Source organism: Podarcis pityusensis, assembly GCF_964106645.2.
Source record: "Podarcis pityusensis genome assembly, chromosome: 5".
Lineage (NCBI taxonomy): Eukaryota > Metazoa > Chordata > Lepidosauria > Squamata > Lacertidae > Podarcis > Podarcis pityusensis.
In genome coordinates, this window is record NC_138032.1 from 42419453 (window position 1) to 42438528 (window position 19076).

At 45.0% G+C, this 19076-nt stretch overlaps 1 protein-coding gene across 1 annotated transcript; it reads right to left on the bottom strand.

Annotated features, from left to right (window-relative positions):
- Positions 1 to 527: 527 nt before the first annotated feature.
- Positions 528 to 18598, bottom strand: LOC308477942 (uncharacterized protein). Its single transcript, XM_081007059.1, has 2 exons — positions 18533 to 18598; positions 528 to 13401 (listed from the first exon to the last, which is right to left on the bottom strand). Exon 2 carries the CDS (start codon positions 13347 to 13349, stop codon positions 8709 to 8711), a length of 4641 nt encoding a protein of 1546 aa, XP_080863185.1. The 5' UTR covers positions 13350 to 13401; positions 18533 to 18598; the 3' UTR covers positions 528 to 8708.
- Positions 18599 to 19076: the final 478 nt, after the last annotated feature.

A 19076-nucleotide genomic window follows, 5' to 3' on the forward strand; every position in this document is an offset into this window, starting at 1 on the left:
ATGAGAGGCTGGGTAGGAGCTTGTTCAGGAGAAGTGGGACACATTGAGCTACACCTTTGCTCTTGTATAGCCAGTGTGTGGCAATTAGGTAGGTGCAACCACACCTGGCTGGCAATAGTGCCAAAATAGCGCCTCCTCACACACACCGACAATGTGGTATCGAACCCAGCCTAAGCACGAAGAGCCAAGCACAGAGAAATGGGTCAACTAGGAGAGGAAGACTGGTGTCAAAAACGGTGCAGAGCCTACCTCTGCTGAAGCTAGGGCAATGACCAGGCTCTGAAGTTCCTACCCAAACTTACTGGTTTCTTTTGGAGAGCCAGCCTGCTGTAGACCAGGTCAAAGACAACACCCACATGGGAGTGGTAGCTAACAAGGCAATCTTTCCATCTTCCAACAGTTCATTGTTTGGTGACATCCTTCACAATTGTGTATATGTCCTGATAACTTCCAAAAGCAGCAATTGAGATGGCTCATCAACATGTCTCGTCTTTGCACATCAAACTATAATCACACCACACCAGTACTGATATAAAAGAAATGTTTAATAAGCGGCAATAAAGTAAGACTCCTTAGGGCACGCAGAGTACATACACAATGCATAAAGAGGAAGAAGAAACATGGAAAGAGGCAGAGGTCTAAGCCTCACCTGCAGCCCCACAGTCTGTAACAAGAATGCGTTCTCTTCCACTGGTGAGTTAATAAAGCACACAGAAAAATCATGGAGCTGTCACAAAAGTAATGGCAAAGATTCAATACAATTTCCATGGTAAAGTAGCCCTAAGTGTTGTAGGTGTGTCAAACGGGTAGGAAGCCACTGAACAGAACCTTTATTTTTATATACATTTTCAAATGTTACTCAGGTGAGGTATATAAATATTACCTAATGACACATTTTACCAACAATTCACAGCAGACACGCTCTTCTTCTAAAGTCACAGCATTTCCCAGGGCCCTGAAGGGAATGAGGCTCCAACTTAAGCCTTCAAATACCCAACTCATGATCACACACTGGTTTGGGTGATGTGCACAGTACCAGACCTGAGGGAAGGGGAATAGAGAGAATAGACCCCCCAACACACACATTTGGTTCATCATATGGGGAAGATGGGAGTCCCTTAGACACAGCAAGTAAAAATACCTGTGCAACACAGAGTGAAGAATGAACTGACTATAAATCAACACAGGAAGTGCAGAACACACCTGCAGTCTTGTTGAGCGCTGTGCAACACACTGATAGAGGTTCATTCAACTGGGCAGGAGGTTATCCTAAACTTCAAGAATGCCCTTGTGGAAAGGTTGCAAGTCTACCCCCCCCCCACCTCATTTAACAACTTCATCTGAGAATTGAGGACTTTTACAATGGATATAGGCAGGGCTGAAGCTTTTCAGTTGGCAGAAGAAGGGTGCAAGCAAAGCAACAATTTTTCTGGAGCTACATTAGGAAGCTGCATTGCCATGTTTTCCATAGAAAGAAGAGAGGGGTGATGGGTGGGAATTCTGAATGGCCATGACAAACAACAAGAAACAAACCCTTAGGAACTTCCACACAAGCCTAACTTTAAAAAATATGAGATAATCACAAAAGAGACATTGAAAATAAGACTAATACAACACAGGAGGGAGCAGAGAGCATAGAAATACTTAATGGTCCAAAGTAATAAAATAAAATAAATTCAGGGAGGCAGAGAGAGTAAAAAATGGGGCCCTGGACTCTTCACAGCAGCTGGAAACATGGGAAGTGATGAATGATTGGCTTAATCTAAAAAAAGGGGGAGGGTGAGCACAGGAAACATCAAACACACAACACAAGAGGGGTTAGATTACAAGAGTCAGCTATAAATGATGCTTGGAGGGCACCATCACTTCCTCCATGTATGCCGTTGGCATTTCTCCCATCCTATCCCCACCAAGAGCTCCCCTTAATTCAGTATCCCTGAGTCCACCTGCCCAGGTGAATAAGCATGCAGAGATGTTGAAGCAAAATATGTCTCTTTCTCTATGTGGCAAGGCCAGTGAAGAAGGGCAGTCTTCAATGAGATGTGCACACACATTTACACAAATATCCCCATAAGGACTTAAACATTAATTTGTCACTTGAAAACATTATTACTAAAAATTCTTATTGCTCACATGTACTGTCCCCAAAGATGCACGTGACAAAGCGGGCTGCCCAGAACTGTACTTTGACTCACTTCCGCAGAAAATGAGATTTTAGATAACCCATGTAATGCTTTTACTCGGTTTAGGCCCAGTTCTAAGTTACGTCATAAGCCAGGGCCTGGGCTGTTTGACTTCGGATTGCAGGCGGGAGCTCACATGATTGAACACTCTCTCATATGAAAACATTCTCCCACATGCAAAAGCTAGCATATCGGGGAGGAGAGGCTAAAACAATTCGCCCCGATAGCTTGCTTTCTATGTGAAAGGGCTTTTAAATATGGAGTATTCAATTATGTAAGTGTCATTAATATTTATTTGTCTATTCTGGGTATAGCCCAAATGCAACTTCAATGGGAACTAAGCCCTTGATTTTGCAGCATAAACTCCAGACCAGATGCCAGTCCTTGTCCCCCCCCTCCATGTCCAATTATTTTTGCAGTAGGAATCCCCCACCCACCCAAAAAACCATACTACCAGTACATTGCAAACCAACAGCACACCCAAGACTTATTAGCACAAAGTACAGGAAATAAATATTTTAAAACTATTTACAGTATTCTTCTAGTTTTTGTGACCACCCAGGAAGAAAAGGCAGCAATTACCCTGCACCTAGGAAAGCATTACAACCGCTAGCTGGATGCTATGTTAACACAGCACCTACTATATATATTTATATATAAACACACATATACATATATGTATATATTCACAATGCATTTTAAAGTCACACACAAAAAGCAGATCCTTAAAAAACCTTTGATAAGCATTACAGTGTAAAAAGACCCACTTAGGTAAAAGGTCACACACGGGTAACAAAACCCATTCAGACTCCACTCATTTCCACTATTTCTGTGAGAAACAATTCTTAGGGCGACACTTCAAGAGGGAAGGGTTTTTAAGAAGAGGTCAGAGTCTCCTCTACCTGCAAACCAGAGCTCCTGAGTTCATCTTAGACTAGATAGGGAATTTTTCAGCGACTTAGCTAAATGGGGGCGGTTTGGAAATACAAAAGAAACTAACTGAGAACAGGAGAGCAAGAAGAAGGCTTAGGGAAGAACATACAAGTGTCTTTTCATTGAGATTATCTGTGCCAGGAACACGCCGCATGGAGATTATCTCTGTGCAGGAAAATAGCATGCATGAAATGGCCCAAGGCGGTTTAACCCCTTGAAACAAGCTATGATCACATATGGGACCTTTCAGGAACACGGGGACCTCGCCCAGACAGCTCAATTCCATGAAATTCAAGAGCTAGGCAGACCTAGATCAGGTGTGCATGTAGCAGGGAAGGGAGCAATGCCAGATGAAGTCCAAGCAAGGACAGAGGTGGGGTGTGTGAAAGACTAGGGAGGCACTGGTTTGTAGGCCATTGCATAGCATCATCAAATATCTCTTATCTGCATATTTGTTTCTATTTGGTGGGCATGTGGGAACTGAGTGAAGAGAGTTATATTTATAGCAACATTTCCAGAGGCACTCACAGATTTAATGAAGTCCCTTTTCAATTTGTGGAGGAATTCAACGTAGCACTAAGGAGATTATTCTGTCAACACAAGCATTTCAGTTTTCCAGAAGGAACAATCGCCCTTCTCCCTCCTCCGCTTGCTGTCAATTACCCTGACACACAGCCCCGAGCCAATTTGGGAGGCAGGGAGGAGAGGGGCTAAAAGCTCTGTTGCACTCACAGAAGACCTTGTGCTGGCTCCTGCTAGTGGGACTCAATGGTTGAATCCAGCCCAATACTTTGCATTTCCCTTTGGCGCAAGTTAATTCCCCATTGCTCTGCTGTGCTTCCTGGTGATGAGGAAGAGTGGTACCAACACTGATTTCTGCAACAAAAAGAGAAGCGAGGTACTGGCTACCACCTTTAAAGAGGACAAAGGCAGAAGACTGTCTTATCAAAGCCTCTGCCAAGCTAGTGTCATCTAGATGTTTTGGCTAGGGCAGATAGGAGCTGCAGTCCAAAAAATTTGGTGGGCAGCAGGCTGGCAAAGGCTGCCTTATCACAGGAGGCTACAAATGGAACAAGGAAATGACTCTGGAGAGAAAAAGATCTTTTCAGCAGCTTCTGGTTTAGAAGATGAATAGGAATAATTGGCCAGGATGTTGCAGCTCATAATAATAATAAAAAATGATTAGTGATAAGCCTCAGTAACAGTTTTGTGCAGCTTAAATATTCCCCAGACATAGAATGGGAAAAGGGAGATATCATCATTATTCTTACTACTACAAAGCAAAATCCTAAGCATAGTGACAGTACTTATGTCGGGAGGAAAGAGCCATAAATAGCATTCCTGCAGAAGCCACCCAGAAGCTATGACAGAGGAACTGTCCAGAGCTAAAGTTGCTACGAAAGTTTCTCTAAGCATTGTGTGCCCTGCACCATCAATCCTTAATAATGTGCACAGAAGTTGGGGCTTTCCCTTAAATACAAGATAACAGCCTTCATTGAAAATTACTGAAAGTAGTAATACTCTCAACCACAGAGAAAGAAAAGCACTGCACACTTGACCAAGAAAAAGGCTGTTGGGAGAAAATGGAAGACAACTAATGGAAGATCTTTTTGTGAAGAACGTCTAGTTTGTCTCAACGAGAAGGGATGGCAAAGGGCCAGATTTAAGGAGATGAGATATAAAGAGATGAGCAACAGGGCAAGTTATGGGGAATTCTCCACCATACCATCAGGGGGAAGAGGGTCCCTTTTCAAACACAGTGTGTGCTACAGGAGAGGCTAGGATTCATGATGGTCCATTGCATCTGATGGAAAGAAAACAGTACAGAGGCTGGTTTTATCCAATAAGCAAAGCCATCCACGCTCTTCTAGGAATGCCCAGGTAGCATGGAAACAGGAAGGCGCAAACCATCCCAGTTTGACTATACTTGTGAACAGGGGTTTTGTGACAGTACTCACAGGTATCATCACCTCTTTTTTTGCTGCCCATGGCAGCCATCTTGTGCTGACACCTACCCCACTTTTATCAAGACATGATACTTCATTTTTAACCCCCACAAAAAGCACTGCCTTTAGACCGTTTTGGCAATGGGGCCCAAGATGCTTAAGCAGTAGAACCTGCCAAGCACGTAGAGAGGAGCAGAAACAGAGTCACAGTTAGAGGAACGGAAAAGCCTTTCTTGTCACTATACTGAGTAAGGCTATTACAGTCGCAACCCCAGGCTTCTCCCCTTACTCTCGCAATTCTTTTGCTAGAGAGCAGTACCAGGTTAGACCAAGTTTATAACATCACCAGGCCATAGCAACTGCACTACTGCAGATAACCACTGATTCTGGAAAGAGCACCTATTTTTGCTGCAGAAACCAACAAAGCAAGATTGCATTTAACAGATGACACACACTCCTTGCAAAAAAAGAAAAGAAAAAGAAAGACAAATGCTGCAGAAGTGGACGGATGGGAAACAGTGCGCAGGAATTAAACCCCTGCAAAGAGAAGAGCCCAACCCAAGAAGGCTGGTTTCCAAAGTTATATCTACTGGAAGAATTAAGAGTCAAGTTCTCACTATCACAAAAGTGGGTTACAGGGCATCAAAGGGAGAGGAAATGGCCTCTTTGCAACTTACTTAGCGGACAGCATATCAACCTGGCATGTTGGTGACATAGTGTCACTTGCATGACATAAGGACTGGTGCACAGAGCACAGTCTGAAGAATGCCTCCCAACCAGAAGGTAGCTTTGCTTCAATATAAATCATACTAAACTATCACCATCAGAATTTATTTTAAAAACAACAACTCTAAATTGCTTTAAACTACTTGGCTCACTTCTCTCCCCCCCCCCCCCAAGCTTACACTAGTCTATTGGCTACATGGCAAAGGCTTGCCTTGCCTTGCCAGAAGCCACTGGTGCTAGAACCTGGGATAAATCAACCACTGGACCAAACTCTCTCCAGACCTCACCAAAACACTGCAAGGCCTGGTCACTGTATTCCAATTTCTCATCGGCAACCTTGCAGAAAAGGTGGGAGGGGAGGGGCAACTGTGAAGCTCTCAAATGCTACACAGGGCTTATAAAGGGATTCTCTTAAGTTACAGACCACAAAAGAAATGGGAAAGCAGAAAGGTGTAGAAATATTTTATTAGCAGTGTCGGGATCAGAATCAGTAGCCAAAAGTACCACAAGGTGCTCAGCCACCCAGCAGAGTGTTAGGAAGCAGCCCTGGGTTGAGGGAGCAGGAAGATTTTACACCTTTCTGGATGGAGGCATTTGAAGTTGGAGAAACGTAGAGGTGAAAAACCTGACATACTCACCCTTTCCTCTCACTCACACATACATGCTCACGCACCACACTTCCTTAAATACCTTTTAATACTCCTGGTGGAATGTCTAGCACATTTTATATGTGCAGTTCAAATAGCAATCAGACAAATACGTATCAATCTTTACAGAGAATGCTAGGCCTGACTTAATGCTTACAACAATTCATTTTATACAGCATGATTTACATCAAAAGACAGAAGTTAAAAATCAATGATTCAAAAGTATTCATACAAAAAAAGTCCACCCTGATGTGTCTTATAGCTTTAGTGCACCCTCTCAAGACACAGACTTGGGTAAGCAGGTGAGCAGGAGGGCTTGGCAGTTCCAGGCGCTGCCTCCCAAATCTCTTTGATCAATGGAACAAATTATACAGCTAGTTATTTGTGTTCTGCCTGCAGTAATGAGCTTTGGTATAGGAGTGCCAATGCTAACGCACCCTCCCTCCTTTAAAAAACGAAATAAAACCAATTTCCTTGCACCTAAGCCTTGTTCTTGCTCCCTAAAGAGTTTGCCTTTCCTTTTATTCTACAAATCCCTCACCAACTGGAAAGACTGGTTCCAGCCAGTTAATATAATAATGTGTAAAGATGTGTTTGAGTACGTCGATCTCAGATGGTATCCATGGAAAGCTATTCTGAAAGGTCAAGCCATTTGAAGGCCTTCGCGGGAAGCTCCTGGGTGCCACGCACAGCAAGCGAGAGGAAGTTTGCACATGTTTCTAAGCAAATACCTCTGCCTTTGTTGTGATTTAAAGGAAAACTATGGAAATAAATAAAAGGCTGCTTTTCTCTCCAAGCCCAGAGTAGCAGCAACCACTGTCTGTCACCCAGCAGATGGGTAGCACAAAGTACAAGGGGCAGGGAGTTTCCTCTGAGAAAAAGGCTGCTTCCAAATGCTGTCAGATCCAAAACAAATGTTTGCACTGAGAAGGGGACTGTTTGCCTTTCTAATAGGTGTTCGTAGAAATACCTTGTCTGAAGACAGATACTTCTTGACCTTTACATAATGCATTGATTAAACTTGCAAGGTGAGGCCTTGCAAGGGAGAGAGAAGCTTGCTTACTCTCAAGCTGGAACCAAACCACACTTGCAAAAGCACCAGATATTTCTAGTTGCTTCCTTGTTTGCAGCCAGCATTGCCTCCTTCTTATTTTAATAACAATAATTTTTAAAATCTTTTTGACATACGGCAAACAGGGAAAGTTGAAAAAGGAACTTGCAGCAACTGCATAGAAATCATATAAGTTTACAGCAGAGAAGAACCTCTGACTACGGGCGCTTTCCAACATTACTTTTTACAGACTCACAAGATGGATGCAAGCTTCACTTTGGAATGGTTTTTTGTCCGTCTATTTCACTGCTAAGATGTGCTTTCAAGTACCCATATTTCAGGGGTGTTCAGGCCTCACAGTAAAATGGACAGGAATACCACCATTCTGAAATGCATCCAGGCTTCATTTGAGGACACAGGCCCGAAGGCGCCCGCCTGTAAACAACCATGTCAGAAGTGGCAGGCAGTGTGCATGTACTTAATAGGGAAGGGCTCTCTATCCAAACAAGCGGTCCAGTTCCTTTCTTGGCTAAGTACAAAGTTGGCCGAGCATGGCTGCCAATCACTGATGCTTTGGAATCAGCATCTTTTTGACACGAGAGCAAGGCTACATTACAGCCAAGCCCCAGTTACACAAGATAGTCCAACTGTTCATACCTTAACAACAACACACACCATTCTGACTGACTGACTGACAGGATTAAAGGATGCAAATGCTTTGGGTTTTGGCTTTATAATGCCCTGCTTGGTTTAAACAGTGCCAGGATGCTACAATGCACAAAAGGAAGAAAATGCTCCTGTGTGAACCCCAGCAGGTGGGCTGCCAAGGTCTATGGGATGTGCATGAAAGCTGGTTCTCTTTCCATTACAGTTCAAGTGCTTGTGCATTAACTATAAACTGCCAGCCTTTAAATCACACAGATTAATTTATTCAGTTCCTAAAAGGATAAATAAGGCACTGTACTTCGAACTGAAACTGCCAAACTCCTAGTTCCACTCAAGGAGCTTTCAGAAGCAGCAACTTTCCTTCTCAAGGGCAGAGAATAATAGCTTCTCCTTCTGGCTGCAACACAGCTAGGGGGCTCCTCGTCATCTGAGAGCGGGGGGTTGGCCTTCGGCTAAACACTTGCCACCCTCCCCACAATGTTCAGAAGTGGATCTGTTTAATGTATTAGGAAGTATTTCCGTGACCCACCTCCTACCCACCCCCAACCCCAGCCGGTTACTTTGCATCCAGACATCTGCGTTTGCTGGGTGAAGAGTCTTTGCTTGCCCTCAGCTTCCTCTTGCCCTGGGCTCTGCTGCTCTCCTGAATTCGCTTCATTGACCTAGTCAAGGCTTTGCCACTGCTTGCCTTTTGGGCAGCCACTTTGGGAGGTCGGCTGCTGGAGTCTTGCACCGCTTTCTGCTTGGGAGGCTTAGCAAGCCCTTCTTGCCTGAAAGGCAGACTTGCCTTTTGACCGGCCTTGGCTTTCCCCTTCTGGACGGAGGGCTTCCTTTTCCCAGGTCGCAAGTCATTCAGCTTCTTTGCCTTCTCGTTCCCAGACACAGGCTTATGACTCTTGTCGGCAGCCGCCTGCTTCCTGGTAGCAGGAGGCCCTGCAGGCTTCGGTTTACTGGCTTTCTTAAGAGGAAGCCTTTCTTTGCTCGAGGTGCTCAACAGCCTCTGTGACCTGCTGCTCTCGGTCGGCGACTTCTTCCTGGTTTGCTGAAGGTGGCCTTTGGATGAGGTGTCCTCCTGTACCTTGCCTTTCGCCTTTCGCCCCTTCCCTCCTCTTTCAACCAGGCTTGTCTTAGTCGCAAGTGGGGGGGCTTGGACCTGCTGGGCCAGTTTCGGAGACACCAGGGGCTTAATGCACAGGCTCTTCCCGCTCGGCTTGCTTTCAGCAGAGGGGTGCTTGGTCACGCCGTCGTTCTTGTCCTGCTTGGCCACCTTGCGTATGGCATTGAGTTTGCCTCGCAAGTTGGAGTACTTCCTCAGGATGCGAGAGCTAGTTTGCACAGGCGTGCTGGGAGGCTGGGTGCTCTTGGCTTCGGCTTTGTGTTCCACACTTACTTCGGAGGGAGGAGTCTGCTTCGAACTGGCAGCCTGCTCGGGCTCTTTGTCCTCAGAGCCATCTCGAAGCTTAGCCCACAGCCTCTGAATCTTGATGGTGTTTTTGGCCGGGGTCATAGCAGCAAACTTCTTCAAGTGTTTCTTCAGGCGCTCAGCTTGAAGGGAGCTAGGGTAGCTGCCGGAATAACAGCCCTTCTGGAGTGGAAGCTTGATGAGGGGGATGTCCCCCGGGAGACGGGTGTTCATCTTCTTCACAATGACCAGAGACTTGGTTTCAGTGGTCTCCATAAACCACTTGCAGATGTTGGACATGTCAAACCCCTTCATGAACAGCATCTGAACCGGGGAGAGCTTCTGGCCTTCCGTGGGCCCTTTTAATTTGCGGGTCCTCTTCTTGCTTTTCCAGATCTCTTTCAGTTTGTCGGATTTATTCTTGACCTTTGGAGCTGGCTGAGCCTCTTTCTCCAGCTGAATCCACCCTTTCTGGACCTTCATGTACTGAGTGTTAAAGTTAGTGATGAGTTCTTGGTTCTCTTCCTCAGCACACCATTCCACAAAACTGGGCTTGTTGTCAGAGAGCACTTCCATGCTACTGAAGCCAACGGTGTCTTCACTCTGTGCATTTTCTTGGTCTGTGTCATTACAGCCTGCTTGTATAGTCACAGCATTAGAATCTCCTTGTACGGTTTCTTTTCCAGAAGTGTTTTTGGAGGCAGTGGCCACAGGGGTTGGGGCAGGGGTGTGCCTCAGGTTGTAGAACTGGAGAGCTGGCTTCTTAGATTTTACTGATCTCTCTGGTGGCACAAGCTTGCTTTCACTCCTGCTAACAGAACTGGGCCCATGCTGGGTGTGCAAATCCTCTGTAACCTCCATCATACTGTCAAAGTTATCTGGAGTGCCTGATGTCAAATCTGACTGCTTTTCACCCTTATCAGAGGTCTCTGCTGGGACGTGAACACTTCTCCTATCAGAATCACCCTCTAAGCAAATTTCAAGCATTGCCCCTGCCTTGTCCTTGTTTCCTTCTCCATTCTGGTCTTCCTCTACTATGGTCTTTTTCGCTAACTGTGTCTGAGAGGCCTGTCCCATTGTGATGTCATTTCTGTCACCTGGCTGCTGCTCAGAAGAATTCCCCATGTTGTTTAGCAGTGTTTCCTGGAACCCATCATTTGGGAAACACAGCGATGCTGCCCCGTCAAGTTGCACCTCCCTCTTGAAACGCTTAGCACCAGGGCTTTTAGAAAGCTTGATCTGAACTTGAGGAGGCTGTAGAGACATGGAAGAAGTTGATTGCTCAGGACTATCCTCTGCAGATGACAGGGATTGCTGGCTTCGAAGACAGCGATCGGATACAATCTGAGGTTTTTTCTCCCGCTTTCGTTTTTTGTCCGGGCTTGTTTTGGAAGAAGCTCCCTCCTTGTTGTCCACTTCTGATGTTTGGGGCACTGCTGGAGCTTCGCTATCAAGTTCCTTTCCATCATCCACCTTGCTTGTTTCACTTGTATCTTTTACTGTTCCCTCTCCCCAATCTTCATCATTATCCGCAACAGGCAACACAGTCTCACTTTCCCCAGAGTGGATTCCACCTGAGTCCAGAATCCCTTCAATGCTATTTTGAGTATTAATACTTTCATGTGCATCTGCACCCTGCAAGCTGCCAGGGAGCTCTGCAGCATCCAAGTCAGAAAGTGGCTGTGAGAGCTCCGTATCTAACTTGCCAGTTCCCCCCACTGGAGATTCTATAGAAGGAGCCCCTGAAGGAGCCTCTAGGTCAATATGGGCAGGAGGCTCAGACACCACAATGCCAGGAGACACTGCCCTTGAACTGGCAACAGGTTCCCCTGGACACATATGCTCTGTGATAGGAGGGAGTTCACCAGGGAAGGCTATGGAAGGCTCCAGACGGACAAGGGCAGGAGGTTCTGCCAGGTCTATAGGGGAAAGAAGTGGGGGTTCCACATCAGAAGGTAGTTCTACAAATGGTGGCAAGTGTTCAACAGGGGCAGGCTCCTCCAGTGGAGGCATCAAGTCCATTCCGGGGGAAAGGTCTTCAGGGGGCTGAAGGGCCATGCTGTCAGGAGGCACCTGGTCTGGAAGAATGGAAGGCTCAGGGATAGCCTCGGTCTCTGAGAACATGGCATTTTCCTCACCATTGGCAACCTCTGAAGCAGACAACACCACAGATTCTCCTTTGTTGACACTGTCTTCATTGGGACTGCTACTCTTACAAGAGTCTGTGCCATTGCCAGCCTTCTGCACAGTGTCCATGTCCATTTCGTCCTGTGGCTCCCCTTTGCTCAGTTGGCAGGGAGAGACAAGAGTGGTCTGCAGTGAAGAATTGGACAGGCTGCCTTTCTCTACACGCAAAACAAGGCTGGGTAGCGGGGAGAGAGCAATTGTGGATGCTTCAGCAGAACTGTCTTCTCTCTCCTTCACAAAACTTACCTCAGGAGCGGCCTTCTCAGCCGGACGTATCTCATCTCCCTCCTGAGTACTGTTGTTGGAGGCATCTCCTTGAGGGACGGCCACAGCAGGTCTTTTGTCACCATCACCACTCATGGCCTGGGCTGCTGCTAAGCAGCTATCACTCGGAAGAGAAGCTCCCTGGCTAGGGCTTGTCAGCACCTCAGGCCTTGATGCCAGTGTGTTCCCACTCTCCTGTACATGGGAAGTCTTGGCCAAGGTGCGAACTGTGGGAATCTCACAGCACTCACCGTTGTAGTAGTATCCACGAGTGCTCTTCCTTGCCGTCTTCCTAGAGGAGACCACCCTCTTGCTCTCAAAGTGGCACTCTGTAATTGGCTGGCTGATATAAACAACATCGCATTGGTTGTCATAGTCATTAATTCGCAACCCTGAAGGCCTTTTGCTCTTACGTGTGCTTTTGGTGGAGGATGAGTTACTCTTGGTCCTGGAGTGTCCATTGGTGGTTTTGTGGTGAACCACTGGCACAGGGCTATTGGATAGCCAGCCGTCCTTGGCATTCTCCACATGGGTCTTGTCAACAGGTTGCATGTTATAGCTCCCCTTGCTTTTCCCTGAAGCCTGGAGGTGGTTCTCTGCCTTCAGTCTTGCTTCTTGGTCATTCATTTCAGTATCCGGGTGCAAAGAGGCTTTGGAGCTGCACTGCAAGGCATTCTCTTTGTCTGCTCTCCTAGGGGAGTTGGTGGTGAAGCCTGGCTCTCGTGTTTCCTCTGGGAAAGCTTTAAAAGGGTTCTTCTGGGAGCCCACCAGACCGTCTTCACTCATGTGTATGTTTGTTGCTTTCACAGCATTGTAGCCTCCCAGCAAAGCTCTATTTTGCACCTGGTCTTTGTCATCCTCACCTTTCCTACCCCCCATCTCTTGGTCACTACCAAGGGCTTGGCCTTCCAGACTTTTAGCAGAGTGATGGGAATTGGAGGCAGTGAGGTATCCTTGAGAGGGACTGTCCCTGGGACTTGCAGAACTTGTTCTAATGCTAGGAAGCTCAGGGAAGTCTCTTCGGACAACTGGGCTGCAGTTTTCCCTTCTATCTGTAGATTTCAGATCCACAGCCTGCTTCAGGGCATGGCAAAGTTTGCGCAGAGAGCCATGAGACCCTGATTGCTCTGTGTCCAGGGAAGAAGGGAGCTTTGATTCAGAGCAAGAAGTTCCAAGCTCCTGGTTCTCAGTGCAATACTGGCTGCAGCCAGAGCTACAAGTGGACACATCCATGTTTTCTGCTCCAGGTAACTGCTGTCCCTCACAGCCTGTCTGTACTTCAGTGCAAATGTCGTTTAAGACACGGACGAAGTGCTTCTGATGGTACGTGCACAGTCTGACCATAAATTTTTCCAATGGAGATTTCGGCTGGCCAAGACAATCTGCAGCGTCCTCACTAGAGAGAGGGAGAGAGAAAGAATCAGTAAAGCTGGGTAGCAAATCACTTTACACTGCAAATCTTCACAACTCTCTCTCTCCTTTCTGCTCCCCTACATTGCATACTCTACGAAGATGGCAGCTCCAATTGTCTACCTAAAATGAGCAGGCAACTAAAGCAAAAGCTCAAGATTATGTTTGTCATTTCTCCCTTTTCTCCTCATGGCTCACCTATAGCCTCAGTATATTAAACACTGAATAGTTATTGGGACAAACCTTGCTTTATCCCTTCACATTTGTCCCTTAGAAAAATTGGTTCTAGGGGAAACCAATCTGAACTAGCTGGAAAACAACTACAGTCATAACTTGGCTTTCGAACGTCTTGTGAGTCGAAAGTTTTCGGCTCCCGAATGTCGCAAACCCAGAAGTGACTGTTCCAGTTTGCAAACTATTTTTGGAACCCGAATGTTCGACAAGGCTTCCATGGCTTCTGATTGGCTGCAGGAGCTTCCTGCAGCCAATCAGAAGCCACACTTTGGTTTTCGAACGTTTTGGAAGTCGAACGAACTTCCAGAAGAGATTCCGTTCGACTTCCAAGGTACGACTGTACCAGATTCCCCATTTCCCTGCAGACATTTCCCCATTTCAGGCAATGAACAGACTGCCATCACTGCTCTGGGAATCTGGCCGAAGGGAAGGCCAAATATCTCTGTAAGTGATAAAATAAATATTCTCTTCCCAAATTTGGTGCAAGTCCTCAACAGCTTCACAGGGGCAGGAGTTTAGGAAGAGACAGACACCCAACAACGAATAGTCTTTATAACAGCTATATATACAAGATCCTTAACATACTTAGACTGAATAGCCAACCTATAGACAATAGCATTTGCCCTCTCTGCATCAGCCACCACAATTCCATAAACATGAAGATTTGAAAGAGCTGTTTTGAATAATAATTAACTCAACAGGTGTGGAAGGAGGTGGCAGCCCTGAGGACAGCAAGGGGCTGGGGGATGGCAGTTGGAGTGTTTGAGAACAGCAAAGCATCAATAAACATCCCTATCAATCTTTTCCCTCCTGCCCCCAAAGTAGGTAGCCAGGTTCTGATTTATATATAACTTATATAATTCAGTGGCTAGGCTGCTGGTAGAGAAGATACATCATCCTAGAGAGTGAGCAGTATTATCTCTTGACAGCTACTGAATAAAACGATCAACCTTTCTGTCTTTGGAAAGTGCATGAAGAATTATTCACTCTCATTACTGAACTCAGGAGCTGCACTACTGAAGCGGTTCATATGTTAATGGCAACCTGGGTGACATGGCCTTGTCCTCATTTTTTCCTCCTCCTTGTGCCCCACGTCAGTTAGTTACTTCCTCTTTAGGACAAATCACAGTTTGCCATCACATCTAATCTGGCAAACTGTGGTTCACACCTATCCTCCAAGCAGGAATACAAACAAGTTTTGGACCATAGTGTACAATCTTGGAGAGCAAGCACAGAAACTATAGTTTGTACTCTGATGAAATGGCATCTGAACAGAGGAGAGCTATGGACTATCGTGTGTGCTAAAGAGAAGGAAACTAACTGAACCTGAGTATGGGAGGGAATAGAGTTGTGTGTGAACACAAAGCTTGTTCAAATGCAGTCAAACCCCGTTTGTCGAATGTAATCCGTTCCAGAAGCCCGTTTGGCTTCTGAAATATTCGACAACCAAGGCTTCCGATTGGTTGCAGGAGCTTCCTGCACTCAAGCGGAAGCCGCGCCAGATGTTTGGCTTCCGAAAAACGTTAAAAAACCAGAGCATTTACTTCTGGGTTTTCGGTGTTCAGGAGCCAAAACGTTCCAAAACGGAGGTGTTCAGGATCCGAGGTTTGACTATAGTACCAAACCATGTCTGAACGGAGCCGCTATTAGAAGCTGGCTACTGATTCCAAAGAAAAAGCATTCACATTAGTTTCTTAGCAGGATTGGTCAGGCCTATCTCTCACAAATGAGGGAATACTCCTGTTTCTCAGTGTACCATTGCAGATTTCTGTTAGGGGTTCAACAATATTGAATGCTCTTCCATTTAAAAAAATGTATAGAAAACTAGATGGCTAGGAGAAGGATGCTTGCCTTTCTCTCTAACATGTTAGTTTTCTATGTGCATTTCTTTTGAATGGAGGAGCATTCAATTACTTTAAATCTCTAACCATTTACTGAAGTGGTACAGTACAAACACAGGTTTGCCACATGAGACAACTAGAGCTCAGATTGCCTGAAGTAGAACCTTATACTCTTATTTTGTAGCTTCTCTTTACCTGAGCTCTAATTGTTGGGTACATAAACCTCATATCTGAATATTTTGCAAGCCCACATAATCCATGGAAACTTACTCTCCAGCTCATTCATAAATAGTGTTTGCCAATCTCTGAATCAGAATGGTATGAAGTATCTTAAGTAAATATATAACTGTTCAGTCCAGTACATATACAAATGCATGCATAGGACATCATCTTAGAAAACAGTTTTTTTTCAATCTAGTTTACTAATTATACTGAGATGTCAAATCAACATTCAATTACAATGTCAATCAAGCAGTTCCACAGAAACTGAAGAAAGAATCAACGGAAAAAGTGACCGAACTAATGATGTAAACCAAGCTTTCTATTCAGTTATCTGAACGATCCTTGAGAAAGTCAGGCAAACTTAACAACTATCATCAGTAAGCTAAAATGATAGAACCTCGGCCTAACTGAAACCCTGTCACAGTCCAAAGCAAGGGTAACCAATGTGGTACCTGTTGTTGAACTATAACTCCCATCAACTTCAGCCAGCATGAGCAGTTGTCAGGACAGCAGCCATATTTAAGTACTTAAACTGGGCTATAAAGATCCTGGATAGAGTATGGCTTCTCAACAGCATTCCCCTGGGTTCTGTTCAATCACTGTTGGGCTTTCTTTCATTTGTTAAATTAACTAGAAGAATACTGGAAACTTAAAGGACCAACACACCAGCATATTTAACTGAGAGTCACATTGATTTTAATGGAACTTGCTTCCAATTAAGTATGCTTAGGATTGCAGTCTCAAGAGGCCAAATAAAAGGTGAACTGTGCTTATTAAGGTCACTTCTTAGACCTGTTTATTGAACATTCATCCTATTTTTTGTTAGCAAAAAGCTTGCAAGGAGGTTAGACAACATCATTCTGATTTGTTTGAAGGGAGTTTACACAATATTACATCAAGCAATGGTTACCCCCCATTTTCACAGTACTTTCCTCATCACAAAAGGTCTAGTTTTGTGGAAAACACATTTAATAATAATAATAATAATAATAATAATAATAATAATAAATTTTATTTATACCCTGCCCTCCCCAGCCAAGACCGGATTCAGGGCGGCTAAAACCAGGTAAAAACAATTGATTAAAATACAACTTAAAAACAAGATTAAGTAATTTGATGTACAAGAGCATCAAATCAACCACATTTGTGTTCCTTGATTTGGCAGTATGTGACTGAACCCCACCTGAAAATAGCAACAGTCTAGCAGCACCTCAAGATCATTTAATAGTTTTTAAAATGAACAAGGGATGTACTCATGACATTTCACTGAGTCTGGTCCAGACACTGCAGTCAAAAGGTTTCTTAGCAACAATTAGGATACAGGTAGGGTTCCCCACTAGGTCACAACCTGCAGAACCTTCTCATCTCTTGGGTAGAGCCACAGCCATTAAACAGGATTCAGCTGTGGCTTTTCCTGTTTCTCCTCCTAGGCCTCTTACGCACCCTCCACCCCCAGCTGCTGTGTGTCAAAACAAGAGTTTCTCTGGCTGCAGCAGGTGGGGGAAGTGTGAGTGTGGAAACTGAAGCTGCATCCTCCTTCAGAGCCGCAGTAATATTAAAGCAACAAAAGGATTCTCATGGTTGTCGCCTGGCAAGCCTTGATGCATGTAGGGATGTCGAATCTGGATCTTGATCAGCTAGGCTCACACACTGCAGAAGAACTCCCATTTGTGTAAGAACAAAAGAACATCCAAAATGGTGGTTGTTGCATATGCTTGTTTGCAGATAAAGTAACTCTTTGCAGGATCCACTTTTCCAAAACTCTTGAGAGCCTCCAGCTTGCATAGATTTTCCTGCACATTTTAAAAAATACTAACTTTTAAAAATCCCAGTATAAACACATCTTTCATTGGAAATTGAGGGTGGTTTATTTCTGCTATCCTTTTTTATTACTTTACCTTGTTGATCTGACACATCTTAGCCCCTATAAAGCCCCCCCCCATTCATCAAGGAGCTCTGTTCCTCTTCTGTTGTGCACGTAATTTTAAGAGCCTAAAGGTCACCCGCAACAGATTTCACCTCTCTGCCTCCTGACTTTGGGGCTCTTATAGCACCTGCCACAGCTTTCCCCAGGGCAGCCATCATTGCTTCTTATTCCAGTTTGTCACTAAGTACGAGAGAGAGAAATCAAGGGGCAGTAGCTGTCATTTGTTCAAACACAACTGTTGCCATGCAACAGTCACAGTGCCACAATTAATGCTTTTCAGATTTTGCTCTGCAGTGCAGCTATTTGCATAGCTGGATGCTGAAACATGTCTATTTGCACAGAGCTGTCACTGGCTGGTGTTCTGTTCTCAATTAGTATGTGTGCACAAATCCCTACATGCACATATACAGTCTGTTTGTTGTTGTTGTTGTTTTGTTTTCTTCTGAAGGATGCACACAGGCTGCTAAAGAACATTTTAAAATTTCTGAGCAATGCTGGTGATTTTTAGGGTGGAGGCAGAAGATTAGCTACAATAGCAAACAACAGTAATCTTCAGTTTGTAGGGATTTGGAGGGTTTACCTGAGAAATGTCGTTCTTGAAGTTCAGGCCATTCAGTTTGGCCCCTATTTGTATAACCACCAAAATCTTCTACTGAACACACAAAACACCCCCCTATTTCCCACTTCCTTAATATGACCAAAACGGATGCATCTTCCCCAGCTACAGAACAGACTGTTTGGAATCCATCTAACTGAGCTGCTGTATATCCAAATAAGAGGGGTGTGTGTGTCCCAATTAATCACCCACTGCCTCCCAAGTTTCCTTTCCATCTCCATTTAGCCCCCTGGTAAATCAGTTTGACAGAGTATAAGTTTACAGGTATGTTTTGTACCTCAGAGGCACAAGAAGAAGCAGCAGAACAAAAGTTCAAGGCTAAGTGTTTCTGTTCCTTTCAGATCACTCTAAGCACCACGATTATAGCTCTGTAAAAAAAACAAGACATAGCTATAAACTTATAAAACCCAGCCCTGGTGTTGTTTTTTTTATACATCAAGAGGGAGACAGTTCTCTCCCTCTCCCTTATGCTTTTCAGCAGCCAACTCACAAAACAGATTATCAGCAGCAGAAGTCCCAGCACCCAGCTGTAGCAGAACTTCCTCTCCCCTTCAGGCTGAGGGGCAACAGAAACCTCGGTCAGAACATGAAACAGAGTTTGAATTTGTCACAAGATGGACATGGTTTTGAGCCTGGGCTGCAGAGGCTTTAGAAAGGTCAGTGAAGAAGTGACACATCGCCTCTGTGCAGAAACACCCCTTATGAACAGTGGTCCAGACCTCCTCATAGCAACCCAAAAAACACAGGTGGTTAGTTTGAAAAACTGCAGTCCACACCTAGATGGGCTGAGGAAGAAGAAAAACACACTAGTTTCACCCTTA